Here is a 20,992-nt window from a genome sequence, read left to right on the forward strand (position 1 = left end):
CCATCCATTTGATTTTTATAATATAAAATTTATGGCTAAAATTCATTTGGATCAAACTCATTAATTGGTTTTATCTCTTAGTTCTGGGTTTCAGATATTAGATTGTTCTAGCTCCATCATGTCCACACAAGTTTTTTCTTCTTAACTTTAATTGTGTTATGCTTTATGTTTTATAGGGGACTAACTTTGTGGAGGGATTGTCTTTGATGCTACCAGGAACCAATGCCATTTCTTTGAGTACCAAAGCATTTGAAAAGATGGAAAGACTTAGGCTACTTCAGCTTGGTCAATTTCAATTTGAAGGAGATTATGAGTATATTTCAGAAAATCTTAAATGGCTTTGTTGGCTAGGGTCATCTTTAAGAAATACACCTAGCAAGTTCTATCAACAAAGTTTAGTTGCCATTGAGCTTAAATATAGTAATCTTAAGATAGTATGGAAGAAGCCTCAAGTAAGTACTTAAGTTTCACTTAACTTGTTCCTTTTGATCATGTTCTTTGATTTTTACTTCATAAAATTCAATCTTATAATTGTTGATTTGGCCTCCCTACCTATGTTGACAAACAACTCATTTTGACTCTTAGCAAATAAAGTGGAAAGGGTTCATATTAGGACATGAGAGAGAGGTCATATTTAAGATTGAGGTGTAGCTATTTGAGAGAGATCAAGAAGATAATTTCAACTCGTGTATAGTAAATTTGAGAAAATGGTTAATATAAGTGAGGATAGAAATTTTTATTGTATCTGTACATGCTTTAATAATTCAAAGCATATTCTCTATTTTTAATTTGTTTATACTTTTCTTTTGTGTTTCATGCAGTTAATGGAGAAGTTGAAAATCCTAAATCTTAGTCACTCACATCATTTGATACAAACTCCTGACTTTTCAAATTTACCCAACCTAGAAAGATTAGTACTCAAAGATTGTTCAAGGTTGACTATGGTTCACCATTCCATCAGACAATTCAATAAGCTTCTTTGGCTAAATTTGAAAGATTGTAAGATTCTTCCCAATCTACCAAGAAGTATATACAAGTTGAAATCTCTTAAGACTCTCATTCTCTCTGGCTGTTCAAATATTGATAAGTTAGAGGATGACTTGGAACAAATGGAATCCTTAACGACACTTATTGCAGATAATATTACTATCATAAAAGTTCCTTTCTCAATAGTAAGATCAAAAATTGGATATATATCTTTGTGTGGGTATGAAGGATTATCACAAGATGTGTTTCCTTTACTTATCTAGTCTTAGATGTCTTCAAAAACCAATCCCTTGTATCTTATTCAACCATTTGAAAGCTTATCATCTGTAATTTCCTTAAACATACCAAATTCGAGTTTCAATAGCCTATCATCTATTATAAATGAAGTTACAAAGCTTCAAAGTGTATGCGTGGAATGTGGCTCAGATTCCCAACTAAGTCAAGATGTGGCAAGAATTTTGGGTACCTTATATGCTGCAAATTATACACAATTGCTAGCTTTACCAAGTACATCTGAGATCTCATCATCAGCTTCAAGTATGGAAACTTTGGCAATAATTGTTTCTCACAATCAAACTTAAACTTCTCCAGTCTCACAAGATGTGTTGAGATATCTTTTGATTCAAATGGGAAGGAACGACCAATTCACAAGTACTCTTGAAGAAAGCATTCTAGAGGTTTGTCTTTTCATCTCACTATCATTAGTTAAAAGTATGTTTTACTTTTTTGTTGAGCACTTTTACTTAGCTCACAGGCTAATAATGCGATTAAATTGGTAATTTCAATTCTCAAAATTAACTGTTTGGTGTGATAGGAAAAATAAAAATAAGTATAACAAAATGTCTTCATTGATTGCATCGTTTGGTCTATACACTATTTGCTACACACACGCACACATATAGGAAGAGGAAATACACGTAAGCAAATAAAATGATAATGCATAACAGAATATACTAGAATAAGTTTAAATGTAAACAAGACAAAAACACTATGTTGTGGCAGTAGTAAAAAGGCCAAAAGTAGGCTTTGACATGGCTTATGTTAATATGTTCTGTCATCCCCCATGAGGCATAAGGAACTATAGTGGCTGTGAGGATCGAGTTGGGAGTTGTGAAGATAGAAATGGGAAGAACGTCAGTGAAAATATCTACAACTTGGTCCTGTACTAAAGAAATAATGGAAATGCGGAGGTTCTTAGAAGTTATTCGCTCACAAATAAAATGATAATCAAGATCAATATGTTTAGATTATGAGTGAAAAACTGGATTGGCTGCTAGATATGTTGGTCCAATGTTGTCACATTAGAGAAGAGGTTCTTGACAAAGAGAAATACCAAGTTCACCAAGTAATGATTGTATCTAAATGACATCATAGGTAGCAATAGCTAGTACTTTGTATTCAGTCTCTGTACTTGATCTTGCAGCTATAGGTTGGTTCTTTGAATTCTAAGAGACAACATTGGAGCCAAGAAATATAGAAAAACCAATGGTGGAATGTCTGTCATCAACACATCCACCCTAATTGGCATATGAGACAACAGTAATAGTGAAAGAAGTGAAAGAGCGAATGAGCAGGCCATGATTTTGAGTACCATTAAGAGACCCAAGAATGCACTTGACAACAAACCAATGAGGTTGGTGAGGTTCATACATAAATTATGAAACACAATTCACAAAGGAGATGTGATGCAGAACAGGAAAGGGAAAAGGGAAAATAAAATATAGAAGAGAGAAAGGGAGTAGAGATAATATAAAGAGAAGAGATAATTGGATAGAGAGGAAAGAAATTCAAAGGTGGCAACACGATAGTAATTCTTATTCAATAATAAGCGTATACAAATCAAATGAGTTGAGGTACTATTTATAGGTATTTATCTAACCTTAGAAATAAATGCATGAAAATTTTAAAAAATCTAAAATTAAATAAAAAGATAACAATAAGTACTCACAATAACAATAATTCAAATATTATGATAATTAAAATAAAATATTTTTAATTAATAAAATATTTTAATAAAATATCTTCTATCTTCCAATCTTCTCAAATCTTATTAGTTCTTGTTCTTTTTTTTCCCCCAACAAGATGTTATGACAAGTGAAAACTAGATATTGGGCCCATTTGTTTTAGCTTATTTTTAGAAAAAATCACTTTTTTTTTTAAAAAAGTATTTTGAGTTTTTATGATATTTGTTTAAATTTTTAAAAATAATCAAAATTAAAAAAATATTTTTGATTATTTTAAAAAGTTAATTTGAGTAACTTTTAAAAATAATATAATACGATAGATTAGAGAGAATGTTCTAAAAATGCAAGAAAATTGAAATATATCATTAAATTTTAAAATAATTAAATAATGAATCATGTTTATAAAACATAAATCAAAAAATATATTATAAAATTTATAAATAACTAATTAATAATTGTTTTTTTATTATTGTAAGTAAACATGAAATAATTTAATAGGAAAAGTCCGTTGCAGGGCATTAATGAAATTATTAGAAGTAGCAGTAGAGGAAGAATTGACAATGATAATATCATGGGCATAAATGAGAAAATAAATAATTGTAGCACCAAAATTGAAAATGAAGAGGTAACCATCGGACTTCGAAGCTTTAAAACCAAGCTCAAATAAACGAGTGCTGATCCGTAAGAACCAAGCTCTAAGAGCTTGTTTTAAGCCATAGATAGCATGATTGAGCTAGTTTGCAAATCAAATGAGGATAGTTAGGATGAACGAAGCCAGGAGGCTGAGACATAAACATGTTCAGTGAAGAAAGGCACTTTTAATATCAATTTAATGAACAGACCAGCCTCAAGAAACAAGAGATAAAACAATTCGAATGGTAATAGGCTTAACAAGAAGAGAAAGTATCTGTAAAATCAAGACCTGCTTGTTGATGAAAACCTCTGGCTACAAGACAAGTTTGTAACAATCAATACTACCACCTGGTTTGTGTTTGAGACGAAAAACCCATTAATTTGTAACTAAGTTATGACAGGAAGAAGGAGGAACGAGGGTTCGGCATTCATGGCATCTCTTCATTCTGGATATTTTAAGGCTTCAGTAACAGTAGACGAAGCTGCTGGAGGAGATATGGTGACAAGCATTGTACGAGGAGGTGGCCATGGAATAGTACGTTCCATCAGTGAATTTCTTTGAACGATTCTGGTGTGATAATTACTGATTTTGAGGAGGAGAGGGCCAAGATGAGGTAGTGCTTGAGGACAAAGAAGAAGTGGAAATGGAGGAATGATCCAAAAATCCATGGGAAATAATAATTTGGGCTTTTATGAAACAATAATTCAAAAGGAGATTTGTTGCCCAGTGAAGAGGAAGGAAGTGAATTGATGAGATAAGCAGCTGTGGAAAAGGCATAAACCCAAAATGCTTGAGGTGGAGAAGAGTGATACATTAAAGCTAAGCCAAGTATCAATAACATGTCTGTGCTTTCTTTCAACAGTATTCTCTTGAGAGTGAGCATTGGAACAAGAAATTCTATGAGCAATGCCAAAAATTAAATAAAAATTAAAATTTTATCGAGGCCTTGAAATTAAACTCTCTAATCAAATTGATGAGCTTTAATTTTCATGTTAAACTGATTTTTAGCAAGCTTTTTAAATTGAAGAAAATAATCATAAACTTCATCTATAGTTTTCATAGGAAAAATCCAAGTATATCAGCTATAATCATCCGCAAAAGAGACATAATATATAGAACCAGATAAAAGAAACAACAAAAGAGGGACCCTATACATCATTGAAAATTTTAAATCTACAAGACAAAAAGAACGATTGGGGGAAGAGGGATAAGAACGATCTGGATGACTTGTGTTCGGCAACATGAGCAATGATGTGTTCAGAAAGAGAGGAAATGATAACTGAAAGAATGAGTTGCGTTGAGCAAACCATTTGTGATGATCAGTAATGATAGCACTAGAAGGAAGAAGAATAAAGGGAGGAGGGACAGAGCCATTAATGTACCCTGAAACTACTTGTCCTTAGAGATAAGGAAGCATTTGGGCATGCCAATGAAATAGTTGTCTTGAGTGAGCTTAACAGCAACAAAGTGAGGAAGGTTAGTGATTATGATGGAGGAAGAGGAAGAAGTTACGACATTATTGGTGGTGGATGAACTGGCGTTGGGAGTATAGGAAGTTGTGGTATTTGATGGGTTACTAAAGGTGAAGGAAGGGTTTCTAGGGAATGGAGCTCTAATACCATGATAAGGGAAAATGAAAATAGCAAAACAAAGTTTCTTCATTGATTGCATCATATCATATGGTTTGTAATGTGTGTGTGTGTGTGTGTGTGTAGGAAGAGAACGACAAAGCATAAAAGAATATACACTACAATAAGTTTAAATGTAAACAAGACAAAAACACCATGATGTGGCAGTAGTATCAAAAGGTCAAAAGTAGGCTTTAAGATGGCTTTATGTTGGTGTGACCTATCATGGTAAATAGGTGAGCATAGTTTTAACTTTTAACCATGAAATTGTTCATTATTTTCTATTGCAATGAAGATTAATTAAATATATATATATATATATATATCACTGACTGATTACAAAGTTCCATATAAAAGCTTGTAGAATGACAAGGGGAAGAGCTAATCTATTGCATCTCGGGCGGAGGGAGGGGACTACCGAAGTTTTCAATTTTTTTTTCTTTGTATTATATAGATGTTACATACTTTTGGTTTTTCCAAAAATTTATAAAAATTTTGTAGTATATATATTTTTTAATGTCAACCCTCTTATTTATTGTTATATAATTTGAGAGAATTTTGATGGTGTGCAGAATTTCAGAAGCTGTGGGTCTGATGATTTTTGTCTTCCAGGCGACAAACTTCCTGATTGGCTAACCTTCATTGGTGAAGGAGCTTCAGTAATTTTCCAAGTGCCTCAACAAGTCAGTGGTTATAATCATAACTTGAGAGGAATGGCTTTGTGCCTTCTTTGGTTGTCTTCTCAAGGAAACATAACATCAGATCATATAAATAATGTTTTGATCATAAACTACACCAAAACTACCATACAGCTCTACAAGCGAGACTCACTAACTTCCTTTGAAGAGTTAGATTGTGAAAGCCATATTTCAACTCTGGAAGCTGGTGATAAAGTTGAAGTTATGGTAACTAGTGGGGATGGACTCACCGTAAAGAAGACAGCGATTCATCTGTTTTATGGTTCACCAATTCAAGAAGCAATAATGGAGATTTCACATCCTGATCAAGATAATTTTTCTTTGGATGTTAGAAATCCAGAAAGGGTTAAATCTAAGAGTAGAATATTTAACCACAAGAAGCTTTTCAAATTCTTTCAAGAATGTTTTAGGAAGTAGATAATTTTATAAAATTTCTTCTGATATTAATCCATTTATTTGTATTTGTTTGTTTTTCAATATTTTCTGCATGATCTTTCTCTTTGTTCCGTCCCCTTTTTCTTCAATTTTATGTGACATATATTTTGTTAATTTGAAGGCCCAGCATGGAGGGTTGTAATGGTTCATGCATGCATGTTTGTTGAAAAATGAACATTATTGGATGATTTTCCTTCATTTTTAAGTTAAAGAGGCGTACTTTAAGTTAATTATTACTTACTCTGTTTAAAAATATAAAATATTTTTTTTTTGAGTTTAGATATTTAAAAATATAAAATATTTTTCGTTTTTCAATATAATAAATTATTTTTAAAATATTCTTCATAAATAAATCAGTTAACTCTTCACATTTAAGTGAAGCATCCTATCTAATAAAGATAAATATAAAAAAAATGATATCAATTTAAAGATAAAATAAATATACAAACAATGAATGTGGCAAATGTGATTTGAAAATAGGGATCTAAATGGGTCAGAAGTCTAATGTCCCCTCCCTGGATTGGGATAAGATTCTCTCCTCTTCTTTTTTCATCATCTTCCCTTCGTTTTCCTTTCTAATTAATAGATTAAGATTTTGACATTGCATTTTTAATCTCCTATAAATTTATTATTAAAATATTAAATTATAAAAAATAAATGATAAAATTCAAACTACTATGCTAAAATTTAGTATGGAAAATTAAAAACTACGGTAAAAACTAAATAAATTAAATATTTTATAGAAGACTAAATTTAAACCATCCAAGTCTTGATCTAATGATTAGAAATAAGGAAGAAGAGGGTAGGGATAAAGGAGAGAATCCTCTCACCAGAGTGGGAGGATTTGGGGGAAGGATGAATTTAAATATAACTATTTCACCTAGTAATTTTTTTTTTCCCTTGATATTTCAACCTTGTCCATAGTAGTATAGGATCATCAGATATAAGACACGAAAATCTCCTTACTTATCTTCTCTGCTCTTTATCTATCGCCCCCTTCTGCTCTGTTTTGGCAATCAGATTTCAAGAGTCTGATTTTATCAAACTCTGTACAACTAGCTGTGAAAGTGTATAAATGCTTTCTCATATGCTTCCTTATATATATGCATGTTGTAACTAAAATATTCAAAGGTGCCACTTACCTTTATTGCTATTCAGTTTTTGCTGCAAGTTTTTGGTAGTTGTCAAGGAGACTTTTTTTTTTTTTTTTAATTGTTATCTCACTTTTTTTGGCATTCATTTTTATATTTGTAATACTCATTTTTCTTTTTTTTTTTCAGCACTTATTTTTTTAAGTACTGAACATATTATGGCATTAATGGATTCCATACATGCATAGATAATAATGAGAATATAAATATTAGGCCACTAAGTCTTCCTATTTACTGAATCTCCGTCCCCTAATAGATCCTCAAGTAATGGCATCAAAGCATGGGCATGATGGCCTTTTCTACTAATGTAACTCGGAAAAAGGAGTGCTGTTTGAAGACACCGTTCTACACATTAATCTCTGGTATAAAAATTCATTCATTAGTATGGCTTCAGGGAAGGTTGAACAAGTTTTTGCAATTATGGCATTTGCCACAATACTAAAAGCAGGATTGTTTAGGAGCCAATCTTTTGTTTCAGAAAATCCAAGGATTTCATTCCCTAGGAGAAATATTATTTATGCAATATTCTGTAGATGGAGAAATATACCTATTCCATTTTCTTTTTAAATACATTTCTCATTTTCTCTCTAAAAAACACTTTTTTCATGTACCAAACATATATTAAAGCTTACACGGTTCATTACCATTGTTTCACCACTTCCAAAACAACTTTCTACATTTTTTCATCAAGGGATTAGTGGTATTCCTAAACCAGAATCAGCATAGCTCCCTCAGTACAATAGCAAGCATATGTAAAGCTTCCACCAATGGAATTGATGGAATCATAAACATATAGTAGACTTAGTTTGGATGGAAGGAAAAGTAGAGAGAAAAAATAAGGAGAGAAAACTAAGAATATTTACTATTTTTGGAAATTTTCCCTCAGTTTTCTTTCCTCCCTATTTTTTCTCCTCATCCAAACAAAGGTTATGGTTCAAGAAGCTTGCACATTTTCGTTGTTTTTCTGGGTCTACTTAAAGGTACCTCCTCTTCATCATCACATTGGAATGCCTTAGACTCGACCCTTGTAATTTCATGTCTGCTAGAAGAAACAACATTCTTATCAGGTTCTTGGGTAGGCACTGTGTTTTCTTCCATTGATTCAGCATATATCAGATACATTGCTGTCTTCTTTACAGTGAATCTGTACCCAAAAACTACAATAACCTCAACTTTGTCACCAGGTTCTAACTTTGATGTTATGTCCTGCCATTCTTCATCCCCAAAGGATGTTAGTGTTTCTCGCTTGTAAAGCTGAATGGTGCTCTTGCTGAAATTTATTAACAGAACACCAACTGGATATCCAAATGCTACTTTGTTCAGGAAAGACGAATATATAATGCACAAAGTCATCCCTCTCAAGCTATAGCCTGTAAGATTTGGAACTTCAAAAAATACTGAAGGTCCTTCATCCTTGTAAGATAACCAATAAGGATACTTGTCACCAGGGAGCAAACAATCACCAAACCTGTTAGTAGTTAATACCTGCACCATGCTGTAAATGTGAGCGCTTATTTAACTTTTGATGACTAAACTAATCATGTATTCTTAAGAGACAGACAGGTGCTGCAAAAATTATATACAGTCTATTTGACTGAGCAAATCTAATGGCAAGCTTATATCTCCGGCAGTTGAAGAAGTAATTCCCTTTTTTTATTTGATATTGTTAATAACTGTACTGAATAAAAATTGAGAAATCAATAGTAATTTATTTTAGATAACAAAGTAGTTAATGTTTTAAATGCTTAATCTAATCTTAAATTAATAACACCAAATAAAAAAGCATACAAACAAAACAAAGAAAACAAACCCAACATCACATATATCTCAAATATACCAGAAGGAGTTACATTCCTTTACTAAATTTGGTTCTTCGAAGATTAAAAAATGGTAGCATTGAATGTCAATATTACAACAACACGTTGTCCCTTTAGATTATAGGTATTTCTACCATAGGCTTTAACTCCTGTACTTGCTCTTTTAATTATGGGGAGACCAAGATCTTATTCCATAGAATCCAATAGGAGGGAGACTGTTCCACGAGAAAAAATGCTAATGAAGTGTGGAAGGATGATATAACAAATACAGGTAGAATCCTATATATACTTGCCTAGGTACTTTTATTACTTATTATGTGAATGCATTGTGGATATATCTATTTATGAACTTTGAAGATGATTGCCACAAACACAATGATCTAGTACCTTTAGCTTTTATATGCGCACCGCATTTCATACAGACAAATATCTACACAGCCTCACGTCCCAGTAAACCGTTGTCCTCTATTTCAGGAGTACTGAAAAGTGAAAAGCCATAAATCCTAAAATAAGGGCAACACAACTCTTGAGGACCTTTTGGCAACTTTCTAGGGAATAAAATCTATTCTTCAACAAAAAGAATTGCACAACTGTTAAAAATTCCTAAGAATGCATGATCTAACAACTAAAATAAGCACAAATTTCATTTTATATCCCAGATGGAAGAAACAGACATTATGTTATGCACTTTAAGATGGGTACAATTCTAACCCTGTATAACTGCATATAAAGGTAGACTGACAAATAGATGGAATGAAGAGAGAAAGATGATGGTCAATGATTATTAACCTGCGAAATTGCCTCACTAAGAGTTATTGTGACTTGGCTGCTCTGTCCCATTTGAATCAAAATGGATCTCAAGGAATTTTCCGAACTTGAAATGTGAAACTGATTGCCACAAGGAGTTGAAGTAGATGTTTCCATGCATGAAACTTGTGATGCATTTGGGGTTTCCAATTCAACACCATTTGTGGCGTATATTGAATCTAAAACTCTTTCTATATCTTGAGTAAGCTGTAGCTCTGAGAAGGATTCAATCTGAAGGCTTCGAGTCTTTGAAAGGCCAGTAAGCAGTGATGGTAGATCATGAAAACTATTAGCTTGTGCTTCTGAAGAAACGAGAGATGACATGCTCTTAGACGCTTGAACAAAGGACAAGGGATTATTTGTTGGTGACATCCATGACCAAATGAGAGAAGGAAACACATCACCTGTTAAACCTTCAAAGCCACACACAGATATATACCCAATGTTTTTCAATCTTACAATTGAATAGGGAACTTGTCTTATTGCTGTGTTATTTGCAATCAGAGTAGTCAAAGATTGCACCTGCCCTATGTCTTCCTCCAACTTATCAATCTTTAAACAATCAGACAGGAGGAGAACCTTCAAAGATTTTGACTTATAGATCGTTGTTGGGAGATTAGTAAGGCTTGTGCAGCCCTTCAAGTTTACCAAAGTAAGATTTTTTAGATCTCCAATGGAGTGGTGCACCATAGACAAACTTGAACAATATTTGAGTATTAGAACTTCAAGATGAGGCAGATTTGAGAAATCAGGAGATTGGATCAAGTAAAAGGAATGACTCAGATTGAGGACCTTCAACTTGCTGAGCAACTGCATAAAAAAGTGATGCAGACCTTAAGCTTCAATTATCATTTTGTTAAAAACGGAAAATCAAACAAATTACATCCCCAAAGGACCAAACTGCCTCACAAGGAAAAAAGTTATGCTGTAAATCTATCATGTGATAGTCTGGTGGCACATTCTCTCATGTAAAATTATCCTAATTACTTCGATTTAAAAACCACTCAAAACACCCCCATGGACCTAAATTCATAAGTCATGAACTACTCAAAAGCTTAAACACCATAGAACAATCCAAATTAGAACATAAATTCAAAATAATTCAGAAATACTGAACCCTAAGTCATGGCAGTCAAACTTTTTAATATCTCACACGAAACTAAATGTGTAATCAGGATAAACTTTAGAGATGAAGGGTTCTTCCAACACACGTCTATCACATGCGAAAAACTTTAAAATTCAAGAACAAGTAACAAATACAATTGTGAAAGAATTGGACTGTGTTTCATGTTCTTTTGAATTTCTCGTACTAAATTTTCAATTAGGTATTGAAGTTATTGAGCCGAATTACTCTTGTATATTCATCAGAAGGTATGTACAGCAATATATACATAAGCAAGACTGATCATATCTCCGAGAATGATGGAGACAGAATCAGAGGAGTATATCGGGAAGTGAATCGCGTAAATCACTCTATTATAACTACCCAATATCTCTCCCAATAATAACATATATTTACATTAAATAATTACTATTTCTAACCACACTCCCCCTCAAGTTGGATCATAGATGCTAATCATATCCAACTTGCTAATACAATTATCAAACGCTGGTTTGTGTAATCCCTTGGTGAGCACATCTGCAGCTTGGAGTCTAGTTGGTAGGTAGATGGGGCACACGACTCCTTCCTCAACTTTTTCCCTAATGAAGTGTCTGTCAATTTCCACATGCTTGGACCTTTCATGTTGGACAGGATTTAGCGCCATACTGATTGCAGCTTTGTTGTCACAGTAGAGCTTTAATGGAGGAGCAACTCTGACATGTATCTCATCCATGACTCGTTTTACCCATAATACCTCTGAAATGCCTTGAGCCAACGCCCTCAATTCTGATTCAGCGCTACTCCTAGAAACTACTCTCTGTTTTTGGCTTTTCCATGAGACTAGATTTCCCCATACAAAGGAACAATATCCTGATGTTGACCTCTTATCCTTGTATGTTCCTCCCCAGTCTGCATCTGTATAAATTTCTATGGATTGTAGGCTTTGTTTTTTGAATAACAACCCTTTTCCAGGTGTTCCTTTCAAGTATCTCAAGATTCTATACATTGCTTCCATGTGCCTCTCCCTAGGGTCGCACATATATTGGCTGGCAACACTTACCGCAAACGCTATATCTGGCCGAGTGTGAGAGAGATAGATTAGTTTCCCAACTAACCTTTGGTATCTCTCTTTGTCCACTGACTCATTCTTCTCTTCTTCCTCTTCACAGTTATCTTTTTCAGATTCAATCTCATCTTCCTTCTCTTTTCTCGATTTTGCCCCCTTTTTCTTGACCATGACAGGTGTGTCTGTAGGTCTGCATCCTAACATACCTGTCTCAGTAAGCAAATCAATGATGTATTTCCTTTGGGACACATGGATCCCTTTCTTTGACCTTGCAACCTCTATACCCAAAAAGTACTTCAAATTCCCAAGGTCCTTCACTTCAAATTCTTTTCTAAGAGCCATCTTTATTCTTTTTACTTCCTCCTCATGATCGCCGGTGACAACTATGTCATCAACGTATACTATGAGAATACACCTTTTTCCTCCTTCCATTTTTACAAACATAGTATGGTCAGACAACCCCTGTGTGTACCCTTCTGCCCTCAAAACTTTGGAAAATCTGTCAAACCAAGCCCGAGGTGATTGCTTTAAACCATACAATGATTTTTTCAACTTACACACCTGATTTTTTCTCCCTGCCTCAAAGCCTGGGGGTAACATCATAAAGACTTCTTCCTTAAGATCCTCATTCAAGAAAGCATTTTTAATATATAGTTGGTGCAAGGGCCAGTCCAGATTTACAGCTACAGAAATCAAAATTCTGATTGTATTTAGTTTGGCCATGGGAGCAAATGTCTCCTTGTAGTCCAAACCATACGTTTGAGTAAACCCCCTTGCCACCAATCTTGGCTTTAGCCTGTCTAAATTACCAGCAGCATCACATTTAGGGTTAAATACCCATTTACACCCCACAACTCTCTTTCCTTTCGGAAGTTCTACTATCTCCCACATGCCACTCTTTTCCAATGCATTAATTTCCTCAAGTACCGCATTTTTCCATTTTGAAATGCTCAATGCTTCATACACATTATTAGGAATCTTCACTTTGTCAAGATTAGTCACAAATGCATGAAATGGTGAAGACAAGGTACGGTAACTTACAAACCTTTGAATAGGATGCTGTGTACACATTCTAGGTTGCTTTCTGAGAGCTATAGGTAGATCTAACTCTTCCACTTCCTCCATCTCAACTACCTCTTCTGCCTCAGATTCTTGAGAGAGATTTTTACTCTCTATGTTCTCAATCTCAGGAGCCCCTCTTAGTTCAGATTCTGGCTGTACTTTAGGCATAACAGTCTCCCTTTCTCGCCATTTCTTCCTTGAGTAAGTGATTGGTGTCTTTTCCAGTGCATTTTCTGCATTTTTATGATGCTTTGAAGGACTTTTCACCTTAGTTTCTGGCCTAGGAGACTGGATTCTGAGTTCGGTGGTATGAGGGACAAGAGAATGAGGGACAAGAGATTCAGAATCAGTATGGTACTGAGATTGAGGATTTTCTGGGTTTGGTTTTTCTGGAATAACAGGACCTGAAACATCTTCCAAATGCTGAAAGTCACTCCCTCTCTCCCCCTGAATTGAAGCATTTGGGTAAAAGGGTTCATGCTCAACAAAGGTAACATCTCGACTTACGTAGAGTTTTTTAGTATAAGGGTCAAAACACTTATACCCCTTCTGTGTTGAGGAATAACCAAGGAAGAGACACTTGACAGCTTTAGGATCCAATTTTTGAGAATGGTAAGAGTGAACATAGGTGGTGCAACCAAATATTTTAAGAGGTAGGTCAGTGGCAAGATGAGTGATGGAGTGAGATTCTTTGAGTTTCTCTATTGGTGAATATAAGAAAGAACGCGACTAGGCATGCGGTTGATTAAGTATGTTGCTGTAAGAATGGCATCACCCCAGAAATATTTGGGAACGTTATATGTGAATAATAAAGCACGAGCAACTTCTAAAAGATGTTTGTTTTTCCTTTCCGCAATGCCATTTTGTTGAGGGGTGTTAGGACAGGTGCTTTTATGAACAATTCCATGGTCTGCTAGAAACAGATCCATGGTTTTATTGAAGTACTCAGTCCCTTATCAGTATGAAGCACTTGGATTGTGGCATCAAATTGGTTTTTTATCATAGTATAGAATTTGGAGAAAACAGAGGGTACAGAAGACTTATCTTGTAATAAGTAAACCCAACACATTCTGGTGTGGTCATCAATAAATGTAATGAACCATTTTGTATTAGTACGATTAGTAACACGAGTAGGACCCCACAAATCACTATGGATTATGGAAAAAGGATGGGTAGACTTATATTCCACAGGCTTGAAAACAGATCTGTGATGTTTAGCAAGTTCACAGTCAGTACAATGAAATGAAGAATTTTTATTGGCTAGAAATTCTGGAAACAAACGACATAAATACTGGAAATTTGGATGACCCATTCTCCTATGCCATAACATAAGATCCTTAAAGTCTTTATTTTCTGAGGTAGATGCAATATTGCACTGGATTCGAGACTAAAGACTACTCACGGTAGATTCATCAAGATAGTAGAGACCATTATGCTCCTTAGCACTGCCAATCATCTTCCCCGATGAGAGGTCCTGAAATATACAATGGGTAGAACAGAAATGAGCCCAACATAGCTTGTTTAGTTAACTTACTAATGGACAGTAAACTACAAGCCAAGTTCGGCACATGTAAGACACGTTCTAATTTCAAAATTTCAGAAATAGCGACACTTCCTGTCCCTGCTATTGATGAGGACGTCCCATTTGCTGTGCTTACTGTTTCATTTCTAACATTAGGAGCATAGGTGCTGAATAGTGTAGAGTCTGATGTCATATGGTCCGTTGCCCCAGTATCAACAATCCATTTGAAGTTATTAGTAGAAGTAAGTAAGGCATGATTACCTTTATGGGCCACAGATGCAGTATGATTTTGTTTCTGCCTTTTTTCATTCTACTGGAGCATACTGAGCATCTCGAGCAACTTACCGAGTTGTTCCTTATCAATCTCAGGCACCGGTGGGGTTGATTCTGATTTATCTGGTGGTACATCATGAGAAGTCTGATATCCTCGTGTCTTTCCTTTCCTCGGCTTCCAATCAACTGGTTTGCCATGTATATCCCAACATGTCTCACAAGTATGTCCAGTCTTCTTACAATGGTCACAGGTCACCTTTCCTTTTTAGGTCTTCTGACTCGTGTCATTGCTCTTGCTCACAAGTGCAGCCGAGTCCAATGCTGGTTGAGCGGAAGTGGGCCCCGGAAGCATAAATTTGCATCTTGAAGCTTCACGATGCACTCAGAGAATACTTCTCTGGTTGATGGAAGCGGTGTACGACTCAAAACTCGTCCTCGTACATCATCCAAAGATTGGTTCAGACCGGCAAGAAACTGAAATACTCGTTCCTTTTCCATCTGCTCCCTATACCGTGTTGCATCTTGGCTACTTAACCACTCTAAGTCTGTCATCAGGTCCAATTCCTGCCAAATAGCATTAAGTTCCAACCAGAAGGTCGTGACATCACGCTCCCCCTGTTGCAGTGTCCATGCCTTCGTTTTAAGCTCATATATGCGAGCCAAATCCTTCCCATCAGAGTAGGAGTCTCGCACAGCCTTCCAAATTTCATGGGCTGAGGGAAGAAACATAAAGCTTTGCTGGATTTCTGAAGCCATGGCATTTATCAGCCACGATGATACCAGCGCGTTTTCCGTGTGCCACTGCTGAAACTCTTGCGTCTTGGATTCTATTGGAGTTTTCGATGAGCCGTCAAGATAGCCCATCTTCCCCCGACCTCCAATCGCGAGCTTCATGGCCTGCGCCCACATACGGTAGTTCGCACCATTAAGCTTCACAGAGACGAGATGCACCGAGGACCCTTCGTGGTTGGTAGTCGATCCTATGAGACCACCCACCTTGCTCGGATCGATCTTAGAGGACCCATCATCAGTCGACATCAGAACAGTGTTAGTTGGGTTCGCCTCACTCTCGGTACTATCTGCTTCGAAGCTCTCGGCACCGGATTCCACTGGAAAGTGTCGCGGCTCTGATACCATGAAGTTATTGAGCCGAATTGCTCTTGTATATTCATCAGAAGGTATGTACAGCAATATATACATAAGCAAGACTGATCATATCTCCGAGAATGATAGAGACAGAATCAGAGGAGTATATCAGGAAGTGAATCGCGTAAATCACTCTATTATAACTACCCAATATCTCTCCCAATAATAACATATATTTACATTAAATAATTACTATTTCTAACCACAGGTATACTTAATTGTATATTCCACTTTAGAGAATAACGAAGATGAAACAAATGGAAATAGTCATTACAAAAATATGAGCTCAAAGGGGCTCAAGTATTGTCAAATCTATACCTGGGGTTCCTTCCAAATTTGATAGAGATTGCTGTATTTTAAGTCAATAGCAACTAAACTTCCTTGATGAAAAGTGCCAGGAATATATCTCAATGGAAACCTACGCCAACTGAGCCATTTGAGGTCTTTCGAAAGACATTCAAAATCTCCCTCCAGTTGAACATGATCAAGTTGAAGCAATCTCAGCTTCTTCATCTCCTTAAATGCTTCGGTGCTTAAACAAACTCTATTATTTCTGGGCAACTTCAAAGCCAATCCCTCAATGGATATAGTCCCCTACGCATATTATAGAGAAACAAAAAGTAACAAGTATACCTTTGTTATTCTTTTCCTAGAAAACACTAGATAAACATTGAACTTCAGAATACAGAAGCATGTGACGACTAACCAATACAATAAGGATTACAAAATCTACATTGTTTTAGTTGCATATAAAAGGTAGAAAGCAGATACTCAATTGCAAAGAAATTCAAGTTCATAATTTTGTTATGAGAAAATAATTAGATGGTGGAATAAATGCATGGATATTCATTTTGCTTCAATTTAGCATCAAAACTTGATGAAACAAAATGCTTGCAAAGAAGAAGCTTACAGTATGTTTCTTGAGCACACTATAGGCATCTTCATAGAACCATAATCTACTACGCTTCTCAAGCTCTTTTGGTGATTTTTTACGAATGATTTCTCTTCCCATGTCTCGTAGCAAATCATGCATTCCAAGCCTATTTTTCATATCAACAGTTACTAGGCTTCGCTCTGTGAGGACACTTATTCCAATTTCAGCAAAAAGTCCACAGTCATTTAATATTTTTATAACATAGTTTCTATCCATACCAATAAAGAAACATGATATATCAAGGAATATTTCTCTCTCCGTATCATCATTTAAACCATCAAAACTTATCTTTAGTTTCTTATGTATTTGATCATTGGGAATTCTTTTTAGTTTCTCCAATACACTTTCCCACTCTTGAATTCTCCTATCAAACAAATAAGAACCAAGTACTTCAAGAGCTAGTGGTAATCCTCTACAGTAAGCAACTACAAGTCTTGTGAGTTCAATGAACTCTTTGATAGGATCTGCTTGCTTAAATGCATGCCAACAAAAAAGCTCAAGAGACTCACTTGTGTTCATGTCTTTCATTCTATATATGCTATCCACTTTAAGGACATTGAGTAGATGCTCATCTCTAGTTGTAATGATTAATCTACTTCCTGGACCAAACCATTCATGGCTTCCACACAATGCATTAAGCTGGTCCAAATTATTCACATCATCAAGTACAACAAGTGTCTTCTTATGGCAAAGTTTTTCTTTCAACAGCGATTTGCCCCGTGCAGAGCTATGAAATTTCATCTTTTCTGTCTTAAGAATATCTGAAAGAAGTTGTTGTTGCAAATATATTTGACCATTGTCTTGCTCCCAAACTTCTCTGATATTTTCAAGGAAACTGCTCCCCTCAAAATGATGACACATTTCATTGTAAACAGCCTTGGCTATAGTGCTTTTGCCCATCCCTCCCATCCCCCAAATTCCAACAATTAGAACTTTAGTTGAGGGACCAGTTAACAGTTCAATCATGTCATGCACACGAGAATCTACTCCCACTGGATGGTCAGCGACAAACAAGTAGGTGCTATCTAGTATTCTCAAAATAGAGTCAGTAATATTCTTGATCACCAAGCGTTCACTCCTGACAATAAGATTGAAGAATCAGATAAGAGGAGCAGTTGTTGCATAAGCTCTATGAGAAATAACCCAATAAGGCAATGAACGAAGAACAATTTGTAGTGAAGCAGTTTTAGCAATGATTAGAATGTCAACTTTCATGACCAATATTGTAAATGCATAAGGAGCAATATGAATTATATTCACTTAAATAATTCAATTTTTTGTGTCAACTATCTAATATATAATACGACTGACTATCCTAAATAAAACCATTGTCAAATGCAAATGGATGAAAATCCTCTCAACATGATTTCCATCCGTAAAGTTCAAACCCAAAACCTTGCACAAGGAGTATCGAATTTCTTCTACTCAACCCAACCATTAATACTAAAGATTAGGAAATATTTTCTTAGGAGAATAACATTTAAAAATATTTGTTTGTAATCATTTTCTCTTTCACAGAAACTCTAAAAGATAAAATTAATATTATATGGAAAACATTAACATAGAAATACAAGAGTCCTTCATATGACCTAACTGATGTTTGTACTTGTGAAAGTTTTGTGCATGAAACCTATGTAATTATCAACTTGTAACCGCTTTAAACAAATAATTAAACCACGCTTACCATTTTTTTCTTTTTACCATGTCAAAGACATGAACTTTTATACCTATCATAGAGTGCGTAAACCCTGAGTACTAATCCCAAGTAAAGTTTTCTCTGTCAATATCTCATTGTCTCAGATTTATTTTCTTTAGTCAAACTTTTTCCTCCATTTTTTTATTTATCATTGCTTGTGTTTGAAAAGTAATCAAAATAAATAAAATTAAGGTCAAGTCATTAAGTTTAACACATTCAGCTTAAAGTAACCCTTTCTAAGACCAATAGACTCTAAAAGATTTAAAAAAAAAAAAAGAAAAGAAAGAAGAACTTTAGAACAAGAATTATTATTGGCATCAAACATTCCTTCCAATACAACCCATATGAATGAGAATGCTTTTCACATATTTTTTTTTTAAGTCTTATTAAAATTTTCCCTTCCAAAATAAATAAAAATTTTGATGGCAGCTCTGTCTAAATTATTTTTCTTATGTCTTGAAAATAATTATTTTTCCCAGAAATTTCAGTTATAGTCACATTTTAGGTGGGACACATCCCACCCTCTTCCCAAATTGGATTCTCCTGCTCCTTTACTTCTTGAAGCATATTCACAGAGTTTTTTTTTTCATTTTTTATTTTGATATTTTGTTATCTTGAAAAATTAAAAAAAAAAGTAATAATAAAATTCAAAACCTGCTGCCAAAAATCCCCATGTACTCCAGTTAAGCAACAGGTTTCAATAAGAGAAGCAAATAATTCAATGAAATTCTCTTCAAAACTTTGGATGAAACCCATAGTTATGGCACCGTTTTGGACTTCTTATTAGCTGGATATAGATTATTTAGTCGATTGATCGAAGCCACTTCCAAGTAGAAAAAAATCCTAACACCATTTCCATTCCATAAGGCCATTAATAACAACTAATATAAAGAAAAAATACAATCATTGGTCCCTAGTCAGGTTTTACTTTTAATCCTATACTTTTTTCGTTAGTTTTCAGTCCTATAGTTTCAACAAGACTGGTTAACATTTATTGCAGTCCCTATTCCTACTTAAAAGTGAAAACACTCAAAAAAAAAAAAAATTACAAAGATTAAAAATAAAACCCAATAAAACTATAAGACCAATGATTGTGTTTCTCTCAAATCTATCTCTAATGTTATCCAAACTCCAACACACGAGATTAAGGTTACCTGAAATTCTTCAAATCAAATCCGGCAAGATTGGCAGCTGCAGTGAGAGCATGCCTCCAACGCCACATCTTCTCATTACTGGTGTACAGTAAACATCGATTGAATGCTTCCCCAAAACGACCTCTCTGTTTGCGTACATCTGACGGATCAACATCATAGAACACAGGCAGAACCACCTGACCGATAGTTCTGTGACATTCCATGATTTTTTCCAGTTCTCCTAAGCACCATTCGGAGCCGCCATAGTTGATTGAGAAAACAACGATTGAAATTGTTGAGCTGGAGATGCTTTCATGCAGTTCGTCAGCAATCACATCGCCCCTTTCTAATGACTCGTGATCTTCATCCTGAAAAGCGTGAATTCCAGCATGACTGAGAGATGAATGAAGATGAGAAATGAAACCCTTCCGAGTGTCTTCTCCTCTGAAACTCAGGAACACATCGTTTGTCCAATTAACTTCGTATTTAGACTTGGATTTGGATTTGGAGGATGAGCGCCGGGAAGAAGACATTGAACGTGAGAAAGCAAAAGGTGAATCCTGAAGTTGCGAAAATCGGTTGTAAAGGGAAAGGAGGAAAAGGGGAAGAAGAACGTTTAATACAATAAGGTCAGTAAAGCTTTTGGTTAGGCGTGCATTAGCAGAATTCAATATCACTATATTATTCTCGACTACGAATCTACGATCTCCCCTCACTTCGTGATATAGATTAATACAATAGGTCAGCACTCAGTACAGCTTTGGTGGGTAACGGTAACTCTGAATCGTTTAAATTAAAATTTTAGTGAGATAGGATAATATAAAAAAATAATAATAAAATTTCTTTAAAATATATAAATAATAATTTAATGTTTTAAAATGATATAATTTTTTTGAAGTTTTTAAGAGCTCTTTTATTATTAATAAATTTATATAAA

General features: G+C 34.9%; 3 protein-coding genes across 8 annotated transcripts in view; 2 read left to right on the forward strand and 1 right to left on the reverse strand.

Moving 5' to 3' along the window:
- Positions 1-956, forward strand: part of LOC129290149 (formin-like protein 14) — a 30,277-nt gene extending 29,321 nt beyond the window's left edge. Inside the window, exons 6-7 of one of the 4 annotated variants that reach the window (XR_008588260.1) lie at positions 217-313; positions 822-956. Coding sequence is in view for 3 of the 4 variants with exons in the window: in XM_054926854.1 (XP_054782829.1) it covers positions 217-253 (37 nt within the window). In the remaining variant the exon portion in view is untranslated. Of the gene's footprint in view, positions 1-176; positions 392-821 lie in introns of those variants that run through there. The other 3 variants (XM_054926856.1, XM_054926854.1, XM_054926855.1) reach the window with 3 other exon arrangements.
- Positions 957-1,259: 303 nt separating this feature from the next.
- Positions 1,260-6,404, forward strand: LOC129290150 (uncharacterized). The gene is made up of 2 exons (XM_054926859.1): positions 1,260-1,664; positions 5,786-6,404. Exons 1-2 carry the CDS (start codon positions 1,614-1,616, stop codon positions 6,326-6,328), a joined length of 594 nt encoding a protein of 197 aa, XP_054782834.1. The 5' UTR covers positions 1,260-1,613; the 3' UTR covers positions 6,329-6,404.
- Positions 6,405-8,046: 1,642 nt separating this feature from the next.
- Positions 8,047-20,752, reverse strand: LOC129290142 (disease resistance protein RPV1-like). Of its 3 annotated transcripts, none has more exons than XM_054926848.1 (6): positions 20,077-20,748; positions 17,736-18,304; positions 17,203-17,366; positions 16,611-16,886; positions 10,104-10,931; positions 8,047-8,982 (listed from the first exon to the last, which is right to left on the reverse strand). In XM_054926848.1, exons 1-6 carry the CDS (start codon positions 20,586-20,588, stop codon positions 8,425-8,427), a joined length of 2,907 nt encoding a protein of 968 aa, XP_054782823.1. In that variant the 5' UTR covers positions 20,589-20,748; the 3' UTR covers positions 8,047-8,424. The 3 variants fall into 3 exon arrangements, 2 of the variants coding, with proteins under 2 accessions (XP_054782823.1, XP_054782822.1); XR_008588259.1 differs by adding an exon at positions 9,702-9,793 and having other exon boundaries at positions 8,857-8,982; positions 17,203-18,304; positions 20,077-20,752; XM_054926847.1 differs by having other exon boundaries at positions 17,203-18,304.
- Positions 20,753-20,992: the final 240 nt, after the last annotated feature.

This window comes from Prosopis cineraria, unplaced genomic scaffold, assembly GCF_029017545.1.
Source record: "Prosopis cineraria cultivar Desert tree isolate PC_DT_omini unplaced genomic scaffold, ASM2901754v1 PC13, whole genome shotgun sequence".
NCBI classification, from domain to species: domain Eukaryota; kingdom Viridiplantae; phylum Streptophyta; class Magnoliopsida; order Fabales; family Fabaceae; genus Prosopis; species Prosopis cineraria.